This window comes from Mesoplodon mirus (assembly GCF_964341445.2).
Source record: "Mesoplodon mirus genome assembly, chromosome: 3".
NCBI classification, from domain to species: domain Eukaryota; kingdom Metazoa; phylum Chordata; class Mammalia; order Artiodactyla; family Ziphiidae; genus Mesoplodon; species Mesoplodon mirus.
The window spans coordinates 184972426-185000167 of NC_138978.1; the positions used below are offsets into that span (position 1 = coordinate 184972426).

Sequence of the window (27742 nt, forward strand, 5' to 3'; positions counted from 1 at the left end):
TAGAAAAAATTTAATCCTCCAACATTATTGAGTTTTTTGGGGGGGCGGGGGTGGAATATACTGTTTCTAAAATACCATCCCAGTCATCAAAATCTATTTGGAAAAGCAGTATAAAATTTTGAAAATTTGGAAAAAACAAAGATGTCAAAGACACATCAAGATACATTGTGGAATAAATGCTCCGATGTGTCCTAACTCAGGGTAAAGGAGTAGCTTCCTTAATAATACTGAAGCGTAAGCTTCTAAATGGCTGTCCGTCTCTTCACTGTCCCATTACGTTGGTGGCTGGTAGAGAACGCTAAGGATCTACATGATGCATCGTCCATCCTTGCTCGGATGTGCCTCTTTTTGCGTAACTCAATGTTGATGTCTCACTTACATGTGTATGTAAGAGCTATCGATAATTTTTAAGGATGACTTCATAAGGAATCAAAAAAAGGTGCATCCTTCTGTTCCTCCAGGAGAGCAAAAAGCTTGAAGCTTGCTGAAGTGATTAAATAAGAATCCCCACCTCTGGGAGGCAGAGAGAAAATAGTTGAAGAAAAATTAAAAAACACGGGGATCAGTAGGATGTGAGCATTAGAAGTGGTTTCCTTTGCAAGTAGCATAGAAGGGATAGGAATTGGTCACCAGGATTAGTAGTAGAATCAGAAAACTCTCTGCCCCTCCTCCATCCCTGAAGACGGAGATGGTACAGTCACAGAATGTAGTAGCTCCAGTTCTTGAAGTCACCGAAGAGCACATTTTAGGTCAAACTATTACCAGGAAATTGGCCTTGGATTAGGCTTCCAAAGATGTGGACAGAATTAAAACTTCAACTACTAAATCCTTAGTAGTTGAAGTTCTCAAGAACCTGCTCTGTAGTCACACTCGGGGATCATAAGAAGGTTTGGGGTGAGGCTTTTTAGGATAAAAGTAGACGGGTTAATTGAGAAGAACTAAAGGCTTGGCTGAGATTAATTCTGGCAGGATTTTGGTCGAAAAATGATTACAGATAGAGAATAAAATAAAAATTCAAAAACATATTCGGAATCCATATCCTGGCTTTAAGAGGCAGGAAGACTTAGGTCTTTTTTATTGTCTGTCTCTCATCTTATTCTCATGGCCAGGGTACATAGACTAGCTGATGACAAAAATAACCGACAGACTCAAATCTCAGAACAAGCCTTCTTTACTTTCAGTACCCTTATTTCCTAAACTTATTATTAAACAAAGGTTCACGCTCCATAATGTGTAACAACATATGGGCATGATAATGCCATTGGCTAAGAGATAACATTTAGCTCTCAATCCTTCTGTGATCCTATTGAATTTGCCTGTTAAGTTCTGGGGTGTAATTAAAGCAGATAAGAGCATTCATACATTTTGTTGCAAATTGATATGATCTCCTTTGTCTGTGATCTAAGTGAGATTGCCCTGTAGTTTTTAATTTAGCAGGTTAAGAAGCACAATTAAAATATCATGAAAAAGATCATAATCAGAAACCGTCTTTTGGGTTGTCCCTGCCAAGTTGATAAAGGGATTGGTATATTTCATAATTACCTCCTTTGCTGTACATTTGTTCTATTTGTGGGCTGAAGTGTTAATAAATACCTTGCACTATTCCAGTGGGAAAGGCTTTCCACCTAATTAATAAAACGTGGACGAATACCTCGGACATTGAACCATACCTTTATTAGTGCTGCTGCCTCTGAAGAGCATCTCTGTCCCCTCGCCACACTAGTAAATGTCATCTTCCTGGTTATAAAGAAACCCCTTCAAAAACTGCCAGTTTTCAATAGGAATAAAAAAGCAAGTTCTTTGATTTTTTTTTTAAGAAATAACCATTAAATTTTTTTAACATCTTTATTGGAGTATAATTGCTTTACAGTGTTGTGTTACTTTCTGCTGTATAACAAAGTGAATCAGCTATATGCATACGTATATCGCCATATCCCGTCCCTCTTGCGTCTCCCTCCCACCCACCCTATCCCACCCTTCTAGGTGGTCACAAAGCACCAAGCTGATCTCCCTGTGCTATGCGGCTGCTTCCCACTAGCTATCGTCAACCATTAAATTTTAAGTAGCAAGAATTCCTAATCAAGCACAACAGGAATTATTCTGCCTAAAGAACTTACCTTAGTAAAAGCACCAGAATAAAATAAGGTTTGCATTGGGATAGAATAGGCTTTGAATTAGTCTTTATTTCTAGCTATTGTTTCTCCTCTAGTTGCTCAAATACTTTCCAGGCCTTGATCCTAGAGAAACTGAAACGGAGTTTAGCATGTAGCACCATTACAGTGATACCTTTACTGTTAATTGTTAAATGCCAAGTTCCTTGTGAATACTTCTTTTTACTGAAGTGTAGTTGATTACGATATAATATTAGTTTCAGGTGTACAGCAAAGTGATTTAGTTATATATATATTTTTTCAGACTGTTTTGTTTATAGGTTATTATAAGATATTGAATATAGTTCCCTGTGCTATACAGTAAATCCTTATTGCTTATGTATTTTATGTACAGTAGTTTGTATCTGTTATTATCATACTCCTAATTTATCCCTGCCACCCCCTTTCCCCTTTGATAACTATAAGTTTGTTTCCTATGTCCGTGAATCTGTTTCTGTTTTGTATATAGATTGACTTGTATTATTTTTTAGATTCCACATATAAGTGATATCATATAATATTTGTCTTTCTCTGTCTGACTTACTTCAGTCAGTATAATATTCTCCAGGTGCATCCATGTTGCTGCAAATAGCAATTTTATTTATATTAAAATTGAATTTAGAAATTAGATGTCTGAAAACACATCATTATTTCAAACATGGTATTGACTGATATAGACAGCTTGCTCTTGTGAGTTTATACATTTACTGAATATTTGAGCACCTCCTTTGTGGTGTAAAAGATAGACCAGTTGAAAAATTAAATACAGTCCTTTGTGCATGGCCATGGCAGCCTCAGTTGGACACTTAAATGATGAGTCTGTAATACCTCTTTGTTCTAATTAAAAATAGGTGATAAGTGAAAAATATGTATAACAAATCTATAAGAGTTTTCATTTGCATAGAATATGAAAGTTTACTCCCATTTCATCCTGTATGAATTGCTGAGTCCATTGACTTTGCCAAGATTCTTCAGAACATGAAAATAGCAGTATCTGAATTCTACAGGAAGTGTTAATAAGGGAGAAGGCTTACAAGGCTCCTCTATCTTAGGGATGAGATACGCTAGAAATATGAAAATACATAAATTCTACATGCAATGTGGCCAGACAGTATATCCCAGAATGATTAGGGAAGGGGAAATAAGGTCTATTTCAAATTTCTTTGTTAACTGACATGACATGTCTCATATAATGATGGAATTCATTTTCCTAAGGGTTGTCAGCTTCCTCATCTTTTAAATGAGCATTTTCAATAAGATAATTTTTAAGACTGTTTCCAGGGCTTTGTATCCTGTGCTCATATGTACTTTGTTCAATAAACACCTGGTAACATCGTCCTGCTGTGGCATTTAGCTTTTCAGAGTTACCTTGAAACAATTTTGCTGTTAATGGGGTGCCTGGCACGCTGGAGAATTAAGCCCAAGCATGTGGAGCAGTAGGTTGGTGTTAAGCTGGGGAATAGGACGATGGTTAGGGTCCTTTTAAGAGGTTTTTAGCATGTTCTTTCTGGGCGAAGGGATGCATTTGCTGCTTTTTCACTCTCAAACTCTTCCAGCTTCTCAAGCTTATCCTGTATTCCCCTTGAGGAATTACTCAGCTGTCTGAGTCACCTCTCTCTGGGCAGCAGCACAGGAAAGCCTTCACTGTGTTCTAATTTCCAGCCTTTGGGGGGAAGTGTGGGAGCAGTCATGGGATGGGGGTGGGGCATAGGTGTCAGGAAGCTCTTCAGCCGTTTTGCTCTTAGCTCTTCTCACACACTCACTGCTTGTGCCTTCACCCAAGCTGTGACCACTCTCCCTTCCCACCACTCATTTCTTTGGTTATTTCCCAAACGTGGATTAAGACTATTTAGGTCCTGAGACCATGCAAGGTCTGGGCATACACACACACACACACACACACACACACACACACACACACACACACACCACACACAAATATTTCAGTTAAAAAAACAAAACTGTTCCTATGTACTAAGCCCTGGGGATACCATGATGAATAAGTGGTTTGATGTCACAGAAAAGATCATGACTTCTGTAGTGTCAACACAATAGGATGATGGGCAAAGTAGTGGAGGAGAAAGCTGTAGAGAAGGAGGTATCACTCTCCCTAAGGTCATTAGGGAAATACTTAGAGGAAAACATTTCAGAGAGGTATGGATGTTTGAAGAGACATCTGCCCTACAGAAAGGAAGGGAAAAGGCATTCTACACTAAGGTAAAGAAATATCTGGTGTTCCCTGGTGGCCTAGTGGTTAGGAGTCCAGGCTTTCACTGCCATGGCCTGGGTTCAATCCCTGGTTGGGGAACTGAGATCCCACAAGCGTGGCATGGCCAAAGAAAGAAAGAGAGAGGGAGCGTGGGAGGGAGGAAGGAAGGAAAAGAAAAGGAAGGAAGGAAAAGAGAAGGAAGGAAGGAAGAATGGAGGGAGGAAGGAAAAGAAAGGAAGGAAAGAAGGAAGGGAGGGAGGGAGAAATAACAAAAGCACAGAAGTCAGTGTGCCTTGTTTGGAAAAGAATAAACGATGATGGGAACATAGGAAGCAAACCATGCTGCATGGTGGTTCAATTACAGATTCTGGACTCAGATGGCATGTGTGCAAATTGTAGCTCTAGTGCTTTTTTAAAAAATGTGTTTTATTGAAGTAGAGCTGATTTACAATGTGGTGTTAGTTTCTGGTATACAGCAAAGTGATTCAGTTATCCATATAAATAATAGTTTGCATCTGCTAATCCCAAACTCCGACGCCATCCCTCCCTGCTGCCCCCTGCCCTTTGGCAACCACAACTGTGTTCTCTGTGTCTGTGATTCTGTTTCTGTTTCCTAGATAGGTTCATTTGTATCCTATTTTAGATTCCACATATAACTGGTATCATATGATATTTGTCTTTCTCTTTCTGACTTTTCACTTGTATGATCGTCTCTAGGTCCATTCATATTGCTGCAAATGGCATTATTTCATTCTTTTTTTATGGCTGTAACTCTAATACTTTTAGCCATGTGACCTGGAGTGGGTTTGCTACCTCAGTTGCCTCATGTGGAAAGTGGGAAAGAGAACAGCAGTTGCCCCTTAAGGTGAGAATGAAATGCTTGCAGCAGCCTCATTGCTCTCCTACACCCGGTCATCTTTTAAAAATGCAAGTCAGGTTGTGTCTCCTCTTTGCCCAAAGCCCCCAGTGGCTTCTCCTCTCACTCAAAGTAAAAGCTGCAAAAGTTTGCAAAAAGTTGCAAAGCCTTTGTGACATGCCAGTTCCCGTGACCCCACCAACACCGTTGTCTCCACCTCTTCCTCCCCAGCCACACTGGTCTGTACAACTCTCTGAACCACAAAAAGAAGCTTCCTCCTCCAGCCAGGGTGTCTGCCATTCCGTCTGCCTGGGATGCTCCTCCACAGAGGGATGCAGGCCAGCCCTCTCCTGTCCTCTGAGCTCTGCTCAGAGGTCCTATGTCAGGGAGCCTTTCCTTGACAGCCCTGCTTAACATAACTCCTTCCCTTCACCCCTTCTCTGGTGCCTATTTTTTCCCTCTGTTTTGTGGCTGTCTCCTCCATTGTGCTACTATTTTACCACCTGTTGTATTTTTATGTATTTCCTCACCCCCTGCCCTCCTGAATATAAACCCCCAGAGGGAAAGTACTTTGTCTTTTGTTGAATCCCGAATGCCTGGGCACGCCATAAATGGAAGTATTTAGCATAATGCCTGGCGCATAGTAAGTCCTGAATAAATTTTACAGATGGTTCTCTTCACCATCCTTCTTAACAAGAAATAAAGAATGGTAAAGTGAGCCCTGACTAGGAAGGATTCCATGAACCTCACAGAGGGAAATCATAAGAGCAGAGAAGAGATGATCCCTGCTCAATGTAGATGTAGAAGGGGTGAAGTTTGAGTCAGGGACACCACGAGTTCAGTTCAGGGGGAAGATAATGAAGGGTGGGATGAGGCAGTAGGACTGGAAATAAGACGTGGAACCCAAAGGTATTTCATAGGAACAGTTGGACATAGGAGAAGAGTCAAATATCGTTCCACAACGGTGATTATATCTTGGTGAGTATTTGATGGGGATGCTCTAGGGAATCCACTGGGATGAGTTAGAGGGGGCAGGGAATGAGGTCAGTTGTAGATATTTTGAGGTGAGTTGCCTGTGGTGTATCTCACTGGGGATGGCTGCAGGGAGTTGGATCTATCAAAGTCTAGCTCTTTTGGGAGAAGTGTATGCTGGTATTCCAGGCTTGTTACACCCATAGAAATGGAGAGCAGGTAGAGGGGAAAGAGGAAAAGCCAAACAGAATTATGGAAAGTATCACGTGGAAAGGATCAACGCAAAACAAGGCAGGAGGGTATGCGGAGCATTTCAAGGAGGAGGAGAGGGCGCAGAAGGGACTCAAGTCCTTCCTTGGGAAGAAGGAGCAACATCTCTTTTCTTTAGAGACAAGCAGGAAGGTGTTAGGAATTGGTCCTCGTACAGATGAGGAGAAGTAGGTCAAGGGTATCTATACCCAACGTTCTCTGTTTCTCAAAAAAAAAAAGGGAGGTGAGATCACATTGGCAAAATAAAATACAGTCAAGCCTAAAAAGGAATTGAGGCAGGGAGACCAACCATTTGTATATGGAAGGGATGTTTTGGGTCCATAACTTTTTCTGCCCCAAAACAAAGAACATCGAAAATCATGGAATGTCCAATCTGGAGTGTACAGTAGACTGGAGTATCTGGTCAATCAGCTTTGTTTGGGATAAGGAAACTGAGCAACTCAGTGACTAGCTCAAGGTTACACAGCTAGTTAATAGATGAGATTGTACTGAAACCAGTTTTTCTCACTCTTAATCCATACTTTTAGTGAACAGTTTCAAGCTGTGCTTTCCAGAGACTGAATAATGCCCCTTAAACTGAGCTTACATCCTTTTTTATGTGCACCAGCCCTCTTCTGTACACATACACCCTACCCAGCTGCCAGTTTTCAATCTTAAAGTCACCCTAGGTACATCCTGCTACTTTTCTTTCTTGCCCGACATGGTCCACCATTGTAGCTTGCAGCTTGAATTGGATTGACCCTCAGATGGGCTTTTTATTTTCCCCTGGATATGTTACAGACTGGCTGTCCGGTCATATTCATGAAATGAGCCAGCATGAGGCTGATGCCATCGTAAGGACTGAAGTTGCCACCGTATCCCAAAGGCAGAGTTGAACTCGATGTTCCCTGGAGTGTAGCACTTACGGTTGTCAAATGAACCTCCTCCATGGACCTTTTCCATTTAACTTGTTGTTTAAAAGGAACTACATAAATGCTTAATTCACAAAAAGGAGAGATGATGGAAATACTGATACATTAAGCAGACCATAGTTTTATGGCTCTATGGATTATGACATGCCAAAATGAAAAACACGTTTGAGCTACAAAAGTTTTCGTTATAGATGAATATAATTATATTTTCCCTGTCTGCCTTTCACTGTGGCTTTTTGTTGTTCTTGACTTATTTTTTTTTAATGTTCGTATCTCTAAAAAAGACACTCCTGAGCTACACTCTAATTTGTTGTAGTGTGCTTATTTTAGATTGCTGTATTAGTGCTATATTCGGGCAAAAAAAAAAAAAGAACTCTAAACATCTAGCCTTTTTTTTATTCCCACCACTGAAATGGACGTTAGCATATCTGAGTAGCTTCTGCCCTATAAATAAGATGCTAAGTACAATGCTCATGGATACGCTCTCACATCCCTGCCTTCTCTCATTTTATTTCGAGATACAGAGAATAAAGGAGACGTACACTTGGGTTTCACTGTCTTTTATGAAATCCAACCCATTCTGGAGTGAATGCAGAAGAGGCGCAGGAGGCCACCTTCGTGGGAGTGCCTGCCTTTCCCAAGTGTCTCATCCTCTCTCTGTCATCCCCAGGCGATGTGCCTGCATTTGTGTGTGTAGATTTATAGTTTATCTTTATCTATGGCTTCATCTGTAGGTAGCTATTATAGCTGCCTCGCCTGGATATTGTTTGGGCCTGATAGATCTGTCTGTAGTTCATCAAAGGGGAGCCGAGTGCCTAAAAGCCATCGGGTCCAGCTGAGGATGAAATACGAGCCATCAGCCTTGGTAATGGCTGTAAAATTTCATAATTACACGGCCTTTATTACATTGCATAATGATCCTGAAGCAGTATGGAACAATTAATTAAGATTTTCAACCGTGGCTCTTTCAGAAATTAAAAGGTGCTGGTAGCTGAGAAATGGGGATCTGTCTTGTCCTAAAAGCATTAGGGATGCTTAAGGAATACTTTCCTAGGCACTTTCATTTTTGTGTTAAGAGGAACACCTCCTAGTTAGAGAATTGGCATTAGTCTACCATGCCTGTTACCAAGTTTTTATTCCAACTTCAAAACTGGTATTTTAAAAGGATTGGGAGTGGAAGAGGGCTAAGGGTCTATATCACTCCCCAACTTCCCTTTTCTCTTCTTTGAAAAATTCTATTCAGGCTCCCGCTATAGCCATTCATCACATTTATGGTTGTTCATCTCTACACATTAAATAAATGCAGGCTCTGAGATAGGGGGTCAGTTAACTGCCTGCTGTAGTGACCAAGGAGTTTCTCTTATACACTCTCTCATATCCTGAGGCATTAAAATTCTTTCAAGAGCTCTACAGTTTTGACAGTCATCCCCAAAGGAAGAGTTTACTGTTTTCATTTATTATCCTGTGAATGCAGCATGTCCCATCTCATATATACCTTTTATTTTTTTTTCCATAATCTCATCTTTGCACCCCATAAAGAGTAATTAAATTTGGGGAGGGTCTCTAAGAGCCACTAGGACTTTGCCATTTTTAAATAATAATAAAAGCTAAAGAAAAATCTGTAGCATCCATGCACATGGGTATGCATTTACCCATACAAATTGTGACCCGTTTTTGCTTTATTTTCCATGTCGAGAAAATTGTGATCGAGATGGCTGCCTACAACCAAATACTAATGAAAACCCAGGGTGAACAAGCCCAGCATTTTTATTATGATGATTCTAAGCCATATCCCAAGCTTTCATCCATGTATTTGATAGGAAATAGATACGTTCCAAGGAAATGTGATCAATGGTATTGTCAATTTCAATGACAGAAAATTTTAAAAAGAAACCCCCAACATCTTTGTGATTTACACAGAACTCCTGGATATTTGTTCGCGTCAAGTATTATTGTTTTTAAATTGGCAATCATCATATAACATTTTACCGATCTAAATATTTCATGGGAGACTAAAACTTCCCTTGGGCATCCCCAATAATAAACTTTCAGCAGAAAATTTGGAAAGGATTATGTGCTTCAAGGAAGAGCTGTGGCTCAGAGTCAATTCTCTTGTTGAGGCATTTAGTCCCTTAATAGGAATTTTCTGATCTGCTGTCATTCTTGTTCACACACCGAGTGTCACTGCCTCTAAAACACTTGTCATTCTTTAATGGAAACAAAATAGTCATTGCAGCCAGAGCTGCAATGTCATTTCACTACCCCTTGCTGCGTCGGCAATAGTGAAAATGACAGAGCAGCTCTCAGTAGGGGTAATTAAAATGTAAATATTGATATTTTATTATTTGAAATTACTTTCCAGTGCGGCATTTAATATCTCTCCATCTGTGCGGCTCTGTTTAGCGGTCATTTTAGTGCAGCTCTGGGATACCAAGCAGCGGCTTGATCCCCGTTATGTCAAAATGCTTGTTGCTGCTTAATTTTGATATCTAATTAAGTGGAAAAGTACAGTCCACACTGTAATCCATGGCATCTTAACCAGATGCTTGGGTATATTTAGAATTAATCTCCACTATGGAATCATCCTAATGTATGCAATTAAGAGTCTGCCGATGGCTAATTAGGTGTATTAGAATCAGGCAGCTTTTTTTCTTCCTTTTTTTTCCCCCTCTTTCATTTTGGACTGTTGCAGACGTTTAAGCGTCTCTGCCTGCAGAGGTAGCCTTAATGCTACTCAGATGGAGTTAGGAAACAGTGCAACTTCCAACAAGATTCATCCCTGGATGGTAACTCTTATTTAATAACCCTTTGCTTATTTCCTTGAATCAACCTCATACAGGAATTTCTAGGATTTCCTGGATCTATTTGCAGGATCTCAGTGACATGAAAGGGATTGGTCACAGCAAAGAGGAGAGGTGAGATAGTGAATACAAAGATAAATATCCTTCCCAACAGATCAAAGCAGGGAGACGGGGAGGCCGTGCAGTGGGTGCTCTCGTTCATTTCGGGAGGAGAGGAATTACAATGTGAGACCCTTTTACGGCAGCTGCATCTCCCTCCTCCATTCTACTTTTGAATGGAAGAATGTCTCAAAAGAGTTATTATAGGAGGTGCAGGTTTGCAGGTTTGGTTTGTGTATTATGTATCCGTGGTAAATAGGACAGGCAGCATTTCACGACTGATAAGGATTCTGCATTCATGTGGTTGAGAAATTCCAAGAGCTGTGTTGTTTCATGTTTTTTGTTTCTTTTTAACTTGGCCAGTTATCCAAATCGGGGGCAGTGTAGAGAGGAATCGAAGGGGTTGCCTCTGTTGTCAATGAGAAGATAACTGCTAGCCTCCCCAGTGGATCCTGTACCAAAGCCGTAATGACTTAGCTCGGCTTGAGCCAGCAAACACCAGCCGTGAACTTGGGAGTAAATATTTGTAAACAGATCTTCATTAGCCCCAGAAAAAAATAGTGTGAGAGCCTGACTTTAAACCGAACTCTCAGGGCTAGAAATTCAGAGTTGCTGTTTTTCCATGCTGTCCAGAGCACAAATTATGCCCAGGTCTTTAGGCATAGATAGTGAGGATTTCTAATATTATTTGAATGTGGAGTTTCAGGGTCAGGGTGCTATAATTTCACATCTGTGGCATGCATCTCATGGATAACATATTTCTTCTAAGTTCGTTCATCAATACATATGACACTTTGTTTTTAATGGCCTGAGCTGTAAATCCTTTAACTTGCGTTTATGCAGAAGACCTCCTGGGTCTGTTTTTTTTTTTTTTTTTTCCTACCTCTCTTCCTTCCAGGGCATATGTTGGGGACACTGAGTTGTAGTATCTTTCTACTTGGGGAAAATCAAGAAAAGCACACCTGAAGGATTTTCTTTTTTTTTCCTTTTTTTCTGCTTCACTTGTAGGTAGTAAATGTGAGAAAAGGGGAGAAATTTATGTTATTCCACAAACAGTAAGTCTCTAATAATTAGGGCTCTTGTTGGAATTTGTGTTTCTATATCAAGGGACTAATTAGGTATATTTGAAAAGATTTGAGGGCACGTTATATAAAATTAATATAGAAATTAGAAGTGATTTTCTCCTAGAGATCCCAGAGAGAATCAGTTCTTGGTCCTTTAAGTGAAAGCACACAAGATGATCACAACTCTATCCTTTTGTAATTGGTAGCTGAAATAAAATTTGCAAATTTTTAGGTGAGCTCAGGAAATCACCCAGTTTTTCACGATGCCACCGTCATTCTGTGCCTTCACGTGTGTGTAGGTGTGGCCTTCACAAATGGGAGAAAGGTAACAAAAAGACTCCTTTGACTAAATACCCTGAGCCATAAGACAGCAACTCTGCCTTCATTTATGCAAGCAGGTGCATTGGGAGAAACTTTGAACACTTACCTTTCTTGGATAGGCAGCATTTAATCCAAAATCAGATTAGGGTGGGTTGATCATTTCTCCTTCCCTTCTAATTTTTTCATTTTATTAATTCATTCATATATATATATATGAACTCTATGTAGTTTTATATGTATATAGTGTATATATATATATATATATAACTGAGTTATTTAATGTATATAAATATATATATTTATCTACTGCAACAGCTTACTCCTATTTTATTCAATATGTGGAATATGCTTTTAGATTCTTCAATATCAGAATATTATGTTATGTCACAAATAACAAAACAAAGTAGCCATGGCTAAGTTGCTATTTATAGATTTCCTTTAATGGTTCAATGTTCCCACAAGAAGCAGTTCATCTTTTTAAAAAAGTTATTACATTCCATGTGGGCAAAAGAAAAACTCACAAAAATTTCTTTTTAATTTAAACTACATTTTGGGGTCAGAAACACAGATTAAACATAAAATATTAGAAATTATAAAGGAAAGTAAAAATGCCAATAATGTGTTGTTTAACAAAAAAAGTTAACCTCAAGTTATAGTTGGGATTGTTTTTCCAACAATTCTAAACAGGATTAGAGGCACATCTCTCTCTTGCTAAACTCTGACAAATGACATGCTTTATTAATAACTTATTTGTTAGTTTATTAAAACTTTGGATGATGAAAAAAACATATATTTTGATCTGAAAATTTATGTTAGCAAAATTCATCTTGTGTTTCCTCCCATATTTCTATTCTAAATGAAAAATTTTGGTCTCCAAGAGACATAATTTGTGTGCCCATTAATCCAAACTCTCAGCTAAATAGCTATGTACAAAAAATGGTAAAACAAAGTTCACACAAAAATAATGTGAACTGACTACCTGACTTATTAAAAATACTTTTAGCCCCCTGCTTGATTTCCTCAAGGTCCAGCTTGATTTTTTTTAACGTAAATGATCCTCCATCACTTGCCCAGATATTTGCACAGGGCTGTCTCTAGCTATTCTTGTTCCTACAGCAGGTGGAAATGGTTCCCCTTCAAAATTATTGCATAAGAATGGCTATACAAACCAGTTTGATAAACCTGAAACGCGTCTAAATGGCATTTAAATTACATTAGCACCTACTTGTACAGACACAGTGAAAGGTCATAACCAACAAGTACCATCTTCACTGTTTGTAAATGTCTTTTTTTTTTAAAAGAATGGTAACATTTGTATTTATTTATTTTTATATTTATTTATGGCTGCGTTGGGTGTTCATTTCTGTGCAAGGGCTTTCTCTAGTTGTGACAAGTGGGGGCCACTCTTCATCGCGGTGCGCGGGCCTCTCACTGTCGCGGCCTCTCTTATTGCGAAGCACAGGCTCCAGACGCGCAGGCTCAGTAGTTGTGGCTCACGGGCCTAGTTCCTCCACGGCATGTGGGATCTTCCCGGACCAGGGCTCGAACCCGTGTCCCCTGCATTGGCAGGCAGATTCTCAACCACTGCGCCACCAGGGAAGCCCTGTAAATGTCTAATCTGCTGCTTTAAAGTGGGAAGCCATCTCGCTCCCTCGTTGCTGCCCAATGGCTGTCATGTTGCAGATACTCTGACAAGTGAGTATTTACTTAGTGAAAACCCATTGTTCTAAAATGGACTGAGAGGGAGATGCCACATGTGAATGCATTTTTATTGCATTGCCTTTTCTTTGCTGTTTCTGATTTAGAAAGAGGAAACCCATAATGATAAAAAAAAAAAATACAGGATTTCTCAATCTGCTTGTCTTTTTTTTTTTTTTTTTTTTTTAAGTGTAGAAAGTGTCTTTATCAGTTACTTGGACTTTACCAAAGCTAGATTTGGAGTCTCCTAAGAATTTATGTAAAAACTGTAGACATACAGATTTTTATTCCCACAACTAGAAAGAAGCAGTGAGCTTTTTCTTTCATTCCTGACCTAAGTTAGGATTTCAGAGGATTAAAATACTAGCTCCAGATAATAAATTTACACGTTGTCAAAATAATTATACAACTAGGGTAAAGTAGAGAAATTAATTACAGATACTTGTAAATAATAAAAAAAAGCCATGACATTATCACAGAATCTGTTATGAATAGTTATTTGTCAATATAGGAGAAAGTAGTTAGGCGATATGATTAAAATGTCAGCTTTAATTACAAATTAAAAAAGAACTGGCTGAGGTTGAGAAATTTAGGCAGGACTTTACCAGAGTTGGCTCCAGAGAAAATCCTATATACTATATAGAGTTGGCTCCAGAGAAAATCCTATATACTGTATAGGCACTTATAAGCAGAGCTTTATGTATAATCGGTGCCTTAATAAACACTTGCTGAATTATGAAAAAACATTAGGCAATTTTTTTGTTAAGCATTCAAATATCTTTGTGGAGAGGGAGAGGGACCTGGTATCTGGAATTTTTATTTCTCTGGAATATTATTGCTAGCCTTCCGTTCTTGTTGAAAGCCAGTCCGTGAGTTGTTAAGGAATTTTCTCTCCATTCATTCCTTGGGCACATATTTATTGAACACATGCTATGTGGCAGGCAGTGATAGAGGTGCTGGGGTTAGAGCAGGGAGCAAAGAAGAGGAGGTCTCCACTGTTAAGAGCTCAGAGATCATGGAACACACTGAGAAGCATACAGATATACCTGTTAGGCAGCACATCATCACAGCCACTCCTTTACTTGCTTATGTCTTTACCTTGAGCTCCACTATCCTGTTTTACAACTTACAACTGTCAATGCCCCTGGATGCTACACAGGAACACTGATAGGACAATAGAGATGGAAAGAAATGTGTGCACTTGATGTCGGAACTACAAAAAGAGAAAACTTGGTGACAGATCCCTGAAAGGCTAGGAGCGAGGCAGCTGGTGGGTGTTGATGCTGTTAATCTGGGAAGTAGTGAAGTTGTGGGGTTGGTCATTGGGGTTGGGAAAATGGGCTCAACTTTCAAGGTGTGAAGCCATCTACGGAGGACTTCCCAGGGGAAGATTTTTCAGGAAGTATGGCAAGAAAGGGAGAGAAGGGCCACATAGTGAAAGACATTTCATATTGTGCCAGAGAGTTTCAATTGTGTCCTTCAGATGTGGAAGCCAGTAAAGAGTTTTGATCAGCGAATAGCATAATGAGATTTCATATTTGAAAGAATGCTTGAATAGCCACAGGTAGGATGGAAAAAGGAAACAGCAGACATAAGGATTTTGGTGTCCCTGTATCTCAAAAGAGAAGATGGAGGCCCAAATCAAAACCATGGAGGAAGAAAAGGAGAGAAAGTGTTGGGATACATTTGGGAGGATGTGTCCAACCAAACACCCATCTTTCCTCCTCTGCATTTACATTCACTTTGATCATTCTTTATGGCGCCTACCTACTTCTCCTCATTGCGCTCTAATCTACTTTTACTAAACTGTAAAGTTACAGAGGGCAGGCACTGTATCATCTCATGGTTCTGAGCACGGTGCTTTACTTATCATAGAGGCACTAAACATCAATGGTTACAGTGGAACCATTGGAAACCTAAATAACGTAGGGCTAGACCCAAACTTTGGGAAGATTTTTGCCACCTTCCCATTTTACAGATGAGAAAGCAGGAATTGGAGAAGTTGAGTCACATGATTAGTTGGTAGCAGAGGTGGCACCCCATGCTAGGTTGACTTACTCCCAATCCAGTGGTGTTCGTGGGAAGTGCTCACCGATACCCACACAGCCTTGTGCTTCATGTAAGTAGCTCTCAGTTTGTTATTCTGAGTCAGCATTGGATCTGGAAGATCCTTCAGAGATGTTTGGTCCACATTTCGCATTTGACAGATGAAGAGTCAGCTGTGGGTCTGTATTTGTTTGCTGGGGCTGCTTTAACAAAGTTCCACAAACTGGATGGGTGAAACAACTGTCTCACAGGTGTCTTCCAGTTCTGGAGGCTGGAAGTCTGAGATCAAGGTGTCTGGAGGGTCGGTTCCTTCTGAGCACCATGAGGAAGGATGTGTTCCATCCCTCTGTTCTAGCTTCGGGTAGCCCCCAGCATCCCTTGGCTTGTAGATGGCGTTCATCCTGTGTATCTTCACATTGTTTTCCCTCTGTTTGTGTCTGTCTCTGAGTCTAAATTTCACCCTTTTTATGAAGTTACAGTCAGATTAGATTAGGACCCACCCTAATGACCTCATCTTAACTTGATCATCTACAAAGACCCTGTTTGCAAATAAGGTCACATTCACAGTCCTGGGAGTTAGGATTCCAACAGCTTTTGGAGGGCCACAAGTCAGCTTACAGCAGGGACCAAGTTAACACCGTTGGTCGTAGCGAGGGTAGAACCATAACCCAGATCCCCCGACCTCAAGGTCACTGCTCCCCACACCAGTCTCTTCCCTCATCTATCACTCCACAGCAGTAAGCCCTTAGCTTTTGGGTATTTGACATTATACTACATACTCTTCAAAAGACTGTGGAAATGTCTATCAGCCTTACAGATCCCCAAAGTTCAACACAGAGTCGATTTGTGTTTATCTTGGAGCTTTGACTTTTACATCAAGAATTAGACCAAATTTGGGCTTCCCTGGTGGCGCAGTGGTTGAGAGTCTGCCTGCCGATGCAGGGGACACTGGTTCGTGCCTCGGTCCGGGAAGATCCCACATGCCACGGAGCAGCTGGGCCCGTGAGCCACGGCCGCTGAGGCTGCGCGTCCGGAGCCTGTGCTCCGCAACGGGAGAGGCCACAACAGTGAGAGGCCTGCGTACCGCAAAAAAAAAAAAAAAAAAAAAGAATTAAACCAAATTTGATAAAGACTCCTTGGGAATTTCCTGAAGAGGATGGTGCCTGCTCATCTGGTGCCCAGGCTGGACTGATTTTCCTTGGACAACTGGTCCATGCCCTGTAATGCACGACCATGATATTTCTTGGCCAGTCCCACTGGGGAAAGCAAGGCAGATTTAAGCACAGTTTCTTTTTCTTCCAAACCAGAAATGGAGCTTCAAAATGATGCTCTTCCCTCCTCAGTATCTATCTAATCCCAAAGTGAAACTGACAATACCCTTTTATAAGATTTTTTTTTAAAGAGTCCTATATTATATGGTGCTGCCTTTTTTCTTCATGGCCAAACAAATTTAAGTCACATCCAAAAGGAGAGCTTTCCAGGCAGAACTTTCTTGTTTTCAACTAGTACAAAAAAAAAAAAAAAAAAAAGCTTGTAGGAAAAGAAAGCTATTAGATGTCCCTCCTTGAAAGCAGCTTCTCCATCCTCACCTCCATGCTCCCCAACAATTTGTCTTTCTTCTTGGTTTAGATGAAAGGAGAGAAGTAAAGTTGAGGCCAGGTCAGAAGGAGTTTGGGAAACACTGAGGGAATTATTTGCACCTCTGTAGGCATTCAGAGGGTGTAGGTAAGTGGGACTTGCAAAGCGAAGCTGTACCCTCCCCGTAGATGTTCTCTGTATTCTTCTTTTGCAGTCTTCTGCCCTCTCTCTGGTCCTGTTTTCAAAGAAGCTTGGCAATTGTTTAAAACTGCCCACTCACAAAAACAAACCAACAAAAAATTCCTATCATCATTTTGAGGCTTTCCTATGCTGCCCCCCTGGGAATATTTTTCCTTAGCTGCTGTTACACTTTTAATTTTTCTAGCAGGCTGGACTGGGGAATAAGAAACAATTGTTTCTTATGAAAGTAAGCATTTCACCAGTGCCATGGGGGTATGGGGGCGTGTTTTCAATTTCGGTGCCCAGGAGTGGGCTAATTGCAAACTTATTTGGCTGTTCACATAATCAGCATGAGTGATCAGTGGCCAGTCAAACCTGTAAGCTCGGTGAATAGTGATAATTGTGCCCTGGACTGGTGGATACTACCTGTCCAATTCTATTCTCTCCTTCTTTAGTTTGTCGTGACTATCCAGATCTTATACTAAACTGTATAGATGGTGATCAGTTCTCCCACATAGATATAGAGTAATTTTTGAATCTGAGTTCTGTCTTTCAGATTTTCACATTTGTCCCGTGAAGCCACTATTTTAAAATAATGGCTCCATAAAATCTCTGTGAACCCCACTTGGAGTATGAAAACAGAATTAAAGAAACAGCTATCTTATGGAATCCACAAATGTTAAAACAAAGGATCAAATTGGGAAGAAAGGAGTGATCCCATTTTTGTCAGTTATTCTTATATTTTACCCAAACCAATTGTTATTGAATCTCAATGATTAATATCTGGGTCAGGCTAACAGGATAAAGGTTCAAAGGGTAGCATTGTTATGTATTGTATCTAATGCTTAGGTACTAATATAATAAAGAGATATTATAATATAATAGAGATAATTATTATCATCTTTTATCAACAAAATGTTTAAATAAAATGCTGCTGGTAGATCCAAGTGGATAGTACAGCTTTCACTTTGGCACTGGACCGTCTGTAGCTGCTTGCCTCTAGCCTCTACTGAGTTCTAGTCCGTGAAGTCCATCTCTATGAAAAAAAAAAAAAAGAGAGAGAAAAAAGGTCTGAATTTATATATATTTTACAAGCCCCAGAGCTGTGTGTTTTGTGAGTTATAGAACAAATGATATGTCTGCTTCTATTTGAGAAGAACAGCTGACTTAAAAAGAGAAAGTTTATCACTAACAAGGCTTATGCATCTGCGCGTTTATTGATAACTAAGACCAAATTTTCGTCCTGTTGTTACTCTGTTCTCCCCTAGTTCCCGTCCACACTAGGTTTATTTATATGGGAGAAGAAGAATCTAGCTGACGCCATGTTGCTCAGTCAGCTTCTCTCAGCGAACTTCATTTGTGACCTCAGTGAGTCATTATGCCAGAATGATAATTTTAGCATGCTACGCTTTTTGCTGAAAAGTGTCCATTTTTGGCGGAACAGAGACCCTACAGTTCAAGAAACGGTGGGCGGGCAAATCAGTGCCATGATTAAGTGATACTAACAGACACCTTGAAGATTGAAAAGCCTTGTTCTGTTTCAGGGAAGCAGCTGAGAAGAACATGCCTAGCAGGGGTTAAACCCAAATGCCTTCACGGCAGCCTATTTCTGTCAACACTCTGTTCAGGAAGTAAACATTTATGCTTTCTGAAATGAAAGTGTATTTCTGAAGACTATCCGTCAGATATTTTTTGCCTTTCACACTTTCAAATGCTTAGCCTTTTTTGTAAGTTGACTGCAAAGTGCATCAGTTTGCCGGGCTAAGAAAAAATAAATAAATAAAAGCGCTTGACAAGGGCCATAGCACCACTGTCAACCTCCGAAGTTTCCAGTAGAAGAAGGAAAGAGGGTTGGCACAAAACATGGTTTCTTCCAGCCTGTTACTTCAGGGGGACCTGCCTCTTGAGAAGCTTTCCAGCCCTTCCAAATGATGTTTTTCCCCGGTGTCATCTGGTTTATTTGGAGCACACTGTATTGCAGATAAACACGCTATTTAACTGTGGGTTAAGGTAGCGAGTCTTTCTGCCCGCAGAATGCCTGAGATACGTTCAACGGTACTGATCCTAGGGTGGAGATGAAGAGAGATCAGGGTTGTCAGCGATATGCATGGAATGGGCTGGAGCTGGGGAAGAAAAAATGGTGCCATGATACCAGTGTATTTTAAAAAGCTGTAATATGGCTGAACATTTAGAATTATAACCTGTCACACACCAGAGATTAAGATCCTGGGACATACAAAACATGAAGTTCCAATGACACCACTGCCAAACATGTTTTATTTCACTTCAGAAGGAGGTTTCTCTCCAAAGATAGCTAAAGGTTATAGATGCTGAGGACCTCGATCTTGTAGCCCGAGAGCTATAAAACACCACTAAATGCCCAGTAAAAGCACAAACAAGTAATTATCATTTGGATGCAAGCATGCGTGTGCCGATGGAGCCATAGTGTTTTTAGAAAATTCCTTAGACTCAGTTTATTAAAATATACATTTTCATCTAGATCTTGGTCACTTAGGTTGTTATACTTTGCTCAGGACTACTGATAAAATTATCATTTTATCCATGTGTCTTTATGAATGTAAAATAGAACTAGCACTCCTCAAGGCCAGGGAGAAAATTTTTGTGGAATTAAAATATCATCTCGATTGGGTATTCAGCCTTAGTGCTCAGGTGAACACAGCTAGCTCATAACAAGGTTGTTTAACAAGGCTGTTATCCAGGCTTTTGGGCCAGACAGCTCTTTGTGAGAGTTTCTAGATTGCAGAGGTTTGGGAGGAAAGGGTTAAACTGTTGGAATGCAGCTATTTCTAGACCAAGAAGAGATAAAAAAAAGTCCAGACTTTTTTATATTGTGTAAAGCATGGGTTGTCTTCTTTTCCCTATGGTTTTGCAAAAATTATACCTCCTCTAATCAGCTTGAAATAGACTTGAGGCAATCCAACAGACCTTTTGTACTATATCCATCTTTATGTGCTTCCCAACCTGCCCCCCCAAAAAGGAGAACCTTTTCTTTACCCTTTTCCTTCTTTTTATTTCATTAAGAATTGAAAGGAAAAGTTTGGTTTACATACACTCTCACACACACACACACACACACACACACACACACACACACAGCCATCCACCTAGAAGAATCAAATTGCAGGATCAACCTAAAAAAAATGAAATGTTATTGTTTTTGCTTAATTAAACCCCCAAGAAATGTGTGAAACATTGTTATGGCTGAAAAATTGTTCATTTGTAAATCACAGGGACAAAGGGGACCCCGTGCAACTTTAAAGTTTCCGTGCGCGTAAATGTCGATAGTGCGCCTTCTCCATCATCAGCACTAAATTCACATTGATGCCTCTTTTCTTCTCCGTATTGATCCTTCCATGAGAACGTAGATTTGTATCTGTTAATTAATGCGTCCTGAAACAGCGTTTGTATTAATCAGGCAGATAAGAAAAATTGGATGCCTGCATCCTCCTGACAGCCGTAAAAGTGCTGGCCCTGATAAAATCGTGGATGGACCTCAATAAAAAAGTTCCTCCTTCCACTCAATAAACTAATCATCCTGCTTTTAATTATTCGGCAGAAAGATGTGTGGAGATTGGAGAATGTGTAAATCTATTTACTAACAGCAGTGTCTGGGAGGGAGAATAGGGCTGTCACAGGAAGGTGCTGCAGGCTATGCGCTCTGTCCATCTGCTGCTGCAGAAAAACTGCTGCTTGGGAGCATGAAAAGGAACAAGGAAACGAAGGCAAATGGAAGATACCCATCCCTTTCTGCTCAGAACTTTCTAGATGATTATGTTTTCGTCTGCTTCATTTACAAAAGAAATTCCTACTTCATCCCTTTTCGTAGCTTAGATATTTGAATTTGCATGACATCTTTTTCTTGCGTTGGGGGAATAGAAAAGAGCAATATTGTTTGTTTGTTTTTTGGTTTGTTTGTTGTAAAACAGCCTCAAGAGCAAATGGAGCCACACCTACTCAGATTAGATCATTATTTTTCTCTTTTGAATCCCTGTTAAAAGTTGTTAGTCTCTCATGCCAAGAGGATGTTTATTAATGTAACCTCACATTGCAATGACAAAAAAAAAAGAATGGAAAAAAAAGGGAAAAAAAGACATAGCCAGTCTAAAAGAAGATCAGTTAAGTAATATGTAAGCGGCTTGATAAAAAAATGAAAGAAATGCTTTTTACACAGGCCCTAAGACCCCTTAAGACAAGGCTTGACTAATCCCTTTTGATGATTTTATTAAACACTTGTAGTTAATGGTGCCAAATGGCAAACCACTAGTTTTCTCCAGCGGGCCAGGAACTCATTTCCTTTTCTTTACCATGCTGTAGTTGCTAACATCACAAGCTGCATTATTAATATTTCCTTCCTTCTGTAGAATTAGTGGTAGCAGGACCTTAAATCATGGTACCATTGTCCTCAGAAACCATAGAGATGGTTGGTCACCCTTGGAATTCCTGAGCATAACCTTGGAAATGAAAGTGAAGTTTTAAGAAACATTTCTTTTTTTAGGAAAAAGTATGTGGTTCATCATCAGGTTTCTCCACTAAGACTTCCTTTTAGAGTCTGGGTCTAATTCCTCTAAAATTTAAATATATATCTTTACTCCTAAGTAAGTTTAATTGTACTACGTCATCTTTCCCTCTTGAACCACGTTTTCTTTTTAATTTTTTTTTTTTTGCTTGTGTTTTCTCGAGTTCAGAAGGGACTTTAGACATCTATGCATAAATGCAGACCAGATTTTTGTAAAGGATTGAAGCAGTCATCCAGGCATTTCAGATAAAAATAATATATCATATAGCTACACTTATGGAATGCATATTATATATTAGTGTTTTGCTGGGTTTTATTTTATATTGTCCCCAAACAAAAATTAAGGTAGAAGGAAATTATCTTGCTCGAGGTGAAACAGCCAGTAGCTCAGTGGAGCCAGTATTTTTTTTTTTTTTTTTTTGCTATACGCGGGCCTCTCACTGTTGTGGCCCCTCCCGTTGCAGAGCACAGGCTCCGTATGCGCAGGCTCAGCGGCCATGGCTCACGGGCCCAGCCGCTCCGCAGCATGTGGGATCTTCCCGGACCGGGGCACGAACCCGTTTCCCCTACATCGGCAGGCGGACTCTCAACCACTGCGCCACCAGGGAAGCCCTGGAGCCAGTATTTAAGTTCAGGATCAGGTTCTGCTCATATCCTGTCCGTCACACCTCGTTACCTCCATATTTAACTTTTTTTAATAACTAGGTCTTAATATCAAGAATAAATTGTGGCTTCTCTATTTGGTGAGGAGGCCAGGCTGCAAAATACTCTACCCTCTTTTATACCAGTAATCACCATTTAAAAAAGGAATTCATGCTAAATATCAGGGGGGCAAAATATCCAGTTAAGAAGGCTCTTTTGGGTGTAAGCATACTCAATACTCACTGTGCTTGTGACTGTTACAGAGAAATGGTTCCAAACTGCACTCTACTGTGTGGCCTCCATTGTTTGTTTTCCTTTATTTGGGGCTTTTGGTTTTTTACTTTCATGGTGTTTATCAATAGTCATTTTTAGAACTGAGGTAGTTGAAAGTTTGACTTCCTGTAAGACAGTCATGAAGACTTCCGCTAGAAATCAAGTATATTTCAACATTACACAGTATTTTCTTCTCAAGTGAAAGAAACAAAACTACTTCTTTTCTATTATATTCCTCTCAGCTGTGTCTCTAAAACCTTGAGAAAATGCCAACAAGTTGAAGCTGGTTTGTGACTTTTACTTTGCCATGGGCAAAATGATCAGGGGAAATTTTAAGAGTGGCTAATCAAAGCTCAGCATAATTTTGAGCACCGGTACAGAAGACGACTGCCGTATGAAACTAGCGTTGTATTATGAAATGATGGCTTTCAAGTAACTCGATCTGCCTGTCTTCCCATGCAGGCTTCTCCACGCTGTCCCTGGCGGACCAGATGAGCCTTCTGCAGAGTGCTTGGATGGAAATTTTGATCCTTGGTGTCGTGTACCGATCTCTTTCCTTTGAGGATGAACTTGTCTATGCAGACGATTATATAATGGATGAAGACCAGTCTAAATTAGCAGGCCTTCTTGACCTAAATAATGCTATCCTGCAGCTGGTAAAGAAATACAAGAGCATGAAGCTGGAGAAAGAAGAATTTGTCACCCTCAAAGCAATCGCTCTTGCTAATTCAGGTTGGCATATTGGCAATGGCCCATTGTTACATTTTCTAATATGTCAGTTTTACCCCTTCCCTTAACTTCTTCTTCAGGGATTTGCTAGACCCAGTTGTAAATTCTGAGTCAGCAAAATTATAGTCATTGTAGCTTTCTAGTGAAAAGTTAGAAGAAAAGAAATATCAACTTAAAGGGAGTTAGTTTCATTTTATTTGTTTATTAAAAGCTGTGACACTTCTACCACCTAATTCACTTACTGACATGAACCATGGCAAAGCAAAAACTCATGTACATGTGGTGTAAATGGACACTCAGGACCAAATTAGCTCCTTTGTCTGGTTTGCACAAGTGAAAATAAGTGTGAGTTACAAATACAAATCATTCCCCTGCCCCCCCAAAATGCAAATGTTGTAATTGGAATAATATATGTAGTGTTGCTTTTCACTTTGGTTATCAGAGAATACTCTGTTTTCTTCCATTCTGGAATTCTCTAAAAGTCAAGTTCTGCTGAAGGAGTATTCCCCTCAAAGGTATTACCTATGCAGTAAGGGTTAAGAATTATGAGAATAAATTGGTCTTTACATGAGAACTGAAATGTACTAAAATAGGGAGCAACCTCTGATAAGTAAAAATCGTTGGTGCTTTGTTGTTTTTCCCTTTGTGCCTCTCCTGATGCTTGATTGTGGTCTTAAGTCTCTCTTAGCATTTGCATAAAGTCCAGGATAGATCCCCCCTTAATGACGAGCTGATCTTTAGATACCTGCATGTCAATAACACGCTCTGATGCTATGTACCATTGACAGTCACACCGTGCCCCTCCATCTGCTTTTGTTTTGACCCTATCTTTGAACTTTATCTTGGTTGCCGGCCAGTAGTTTTCCCTTTAATTACAAGAAGGAAACTGTCAATAAAATCTGTTAAATGGGATGCAATGAGTGGCTTGAATGGGCAGACGGCTATTTGTTCAAATTCTGCAGCATTCAAGGTATTGACAGTTTGTTTTCTGGGGCCATATGTGACGATCAATCTCAGACTGGGCTCAGCCGCGCTGAAAAATGAAAAACCAGATTGCTTTTGCTTACTTGCGGATGACGACTTTGTGATTTGGCGTGGTCCTAGTGAGATGAGACCTTCTGCCCAAATTGCCCCCATGAGAGCCAGGGACGCGTGACTGTTTTTAGAAATAATTTTTAATTGATTTTGTAATTAACAGTTCATCCACAACATTGATGCATGAATCCTTGGACTGATAGGAGGGGGATTGTTTTCAACAATGAAGTTGTACTTTACTGTTTGTCTTCATAATGGCATTTAGCATTTCACACTTTTAATGGTGAATGTACCCCTCTTCCTTATAACACCATTCACTTCTCGCTTACTCCCCTGTGAAACTGTAAACTATGATTCTGTATGACAAATGGCATCGTTGTCACAAACCCTGAGGAACCCCGTGCCCTGCTCTCTGGAAAACCAAAGTGGGAGATGGGATAGAAATTTTCTGAGAATTTATTAGCTTGCATGGACTTCCCATTAGAGCACCTCTCGTAATTAGATGAAAGATTTTGCAGTGATGGTTTGGGAAGAATTTTTCTTTGGAAATCATATAGTGATTCTAATGTAAAACATTTACTTGGTTAATTATTTTTAAAATGAAGCCAGTGTGTTTTATATCTTTCGTGTCTCAAATTGCTTTTTGTGAATTATTAACTAATCATGAATGCTGAGCAATGCTAAAACTTTATCATCAAAATTGCTAAAATTCTATACTTTTGGATGTTAGATGTATACTTTATGGCTATGGATTATTATTTAGTTTACCTGAATTAATTAGTAGCAGCATTTTTGTTGCTGCTGTTTAGAAGTATAATCATTAATGTTTTTATATATAGATATTTGTATTCCACATTCTCTGCTGTGAGGCAGAGGAGGTGACCTACTTTCAAGCAATGACTGGTGATTAAAAAGTTTATAGAACTAGTCAGTTTATTTTTCTTGTATTAACAGCCAGAAATAGTCAAACAAACCCTCTCTTTTTTCTAGCATAGTATTCTGTAGCATTTTTTTTCTTAAAAATTTCTCCACCTCACAAAATTCTCCTGTAAGTAATTCTAACATTTTTTCAGAGTCTCAATACCAAGGAAAATTAATTGAATCAGAGTCCATAATAAAGGAGTAATGACAAAGTCCTATAGGGACTATTTTAATGTCTAAATTGTGCCACCTCTCCTGTGCTATATAAATATGTCCTTTCTCTCATCCAGCCAACCTGCAAGCCCCACCATTTTACCTTGGGATAAACCACTCAGAAAGGCATTTTGTTTGAGACTGTCAATATGATGCTATTTTATTCCATTTTTTTACCGTTATTTGGAGGACAGCAATAAAGTTGCAGATTCAGTCTTGCTGGGAACCTGTGTTTCTTAAGCTGCTCAAACACAACAATATGAAAATATTTTACTGCTTTTCGTAAACATACCAAAAAGCGTGTAGATTTTCTTTTAGTATTTAGAAATTTTAGATTAACATAAGAGACTTTTGGTGGAGAAAAAAAAAATCTACTTTAGTGTGATTTATATAAGTACCTCAGCGTTCCCCGTATGGCTGTAGGTGTAAACAACCATTGTCTCATTAATCTAAATTTCAGCTTATTTTAAACATCTGTCTTTATTCAATAATTATAAATGTTGTGCTTATGCTTGGGAAACAGGGAATTGGCTTCCCGATAATGGCTGTCATATTTTTTGTAGCTATGTTTCTGTCACATATGAATTCAGGAATATTTATAACACCAGAAAGCCATTGGAAGTGTATTCCCTATCTTCAGGTACATAGCCAAAAAAACCAATATATCATGAGCTAATACTGTAATTATCACATTCAGATCTTTGAAAACCCTAAATAATTGTTCCACTGATTTTTGAAAGTAAGAAACTGACTCACTTAAACTACATATTCTTTATTTTGGAGTGCCAACAGCCTTTTGAGAAATACTGCATCCCCGATACATCTCTGTGGGACTGAATTTAAAGAGGAAAATCTAGGTCACAATTTTAACATTGTCATTGTAAGGCCCCGGCTTTCCCACACGTACACCAAGAGGTTTAGACTAATCTCTAGAATTCTTTCCATTTGGGGAATTCTATGACTCTAGAATTAATTTTATGTCTTTATTGGAAAATATATTGAAATATTACTGCCAGCATTTTGGGTAAGATTATAGCACGTGATTCTGTTCTCTCCATTGGTTCTATTGATTCTTATGTCTAAAATTTGTTTGAAACTATTATCACTGGCCCCAAGGTAATATCCTCACCTTTACATAGTGGAAGATTAAAAGCAGTTTAAGATTAAGAATTGCTTTTAGTCCGATCATTCTCTTTGGCTTAAGTCACAGGACCTTCAACTCCATAGCTGCCCCTCAGAACGCGACTGCTGCCACCCCAGACCCACCCCCAACCTAGAGCCCTGTGAGCCCAGCCCATGTGAGAATAAATAGAATCTACATATTTAAGTTGAGTTTTCTTTTCTTTTCTTTTTTTGCGGTACGCGGGCCTCTCACTGCTGTGGCCTCTCCCGTTGCGGAGCACAGGCTCCGGACGCGCAGGCTCAGCGGCCATGGCTCACGGGCCCAGCCGCTCCGTGGCATGTGGGATCCCCCCGGACCGGGGCACGAACCCATGTCCCCTGCATCGGCAGGTGGACTCTCAACCACTGCGCCACCAGGGAAGCCCAGTTGAGTTTTCTTTTTACTTCCGCATAGTACCTCTGGAGTAATAGCATCTATTGATATAAAGCTGCAACTAATATTTTGGTCATCAATTTTAAATCATCAGTCATTATCCTCATCTCATGACAGTATTTTGTTCTCAAGGACAAATGGTATATGTGCAGATGTGGTGTAATTTCAAGGGATTAAAAAGTCTGTGATTTCTGTCGGGGAATGGAATGGGGGCCGTATTTAATCAGCATATTTGGACCCTCATACAAGTTTAGACTAGTGTTTCTCAATCTTATTTCATTCTCTCTCCTCTTAGGGTAGGCTTTTCTGATACGTTTTTGCTCATAAGTCCCCAATGAAGTATTAATATCACAGATATACAATGCATCTGTTTATGTACTGCGTATATGTGAATTTTACCTAAAAAGAGGGATTTTTCTACTCTCCAATTCCAAATGTCACCTCCTTTGAGAGTGCATGGTTTATCCACGTAACTGTTTTCTTCTCTGTAAAATGAGGCAGATGAATTCAATAACATCTAACATCTCCTAACTGGCCTAAAATTTTAATCTCAGTTACTTTTAAGAGAGGGTGGTGAATTTGGTCTTATATTTTGCGTGTGGCTTGGTCGTATATTTTGTGTGTGGGATGTGTGTTTGTGCTAAATTGGTAATATAGAAATATTAACATCTTCACAGATCTA

The 27742-nt window shown here is 39.7% G+C and overlaps 1 protein-coding gene across 3 annotated transcripts in view; it reads left to right on the plus strand.

Moving 5' to 3' along the window:
- ESRRG (estrogen related receptor gamma) overlaps window positions 1–27742 on the plus strand; it is a gene marked incomplete at both ends in the record, with an annotated part of 217715 nt that overhangs the window by 181506 nt on the left and 8467 nt on the right. For all 3 annotated transcript variants that reach the window (XM_082613848.1, XM_082613849.1, XM_082613850.1), the window contains one exon: window positions 23070–23339. In XM_082613848.1, the coding sequence (XP_082469974.1) occupies window positions 23070–23339 (270 nt within the window). The remainder of the gene's footprint in view (window positions 1–23069; window positions 23340–27742) is intronic.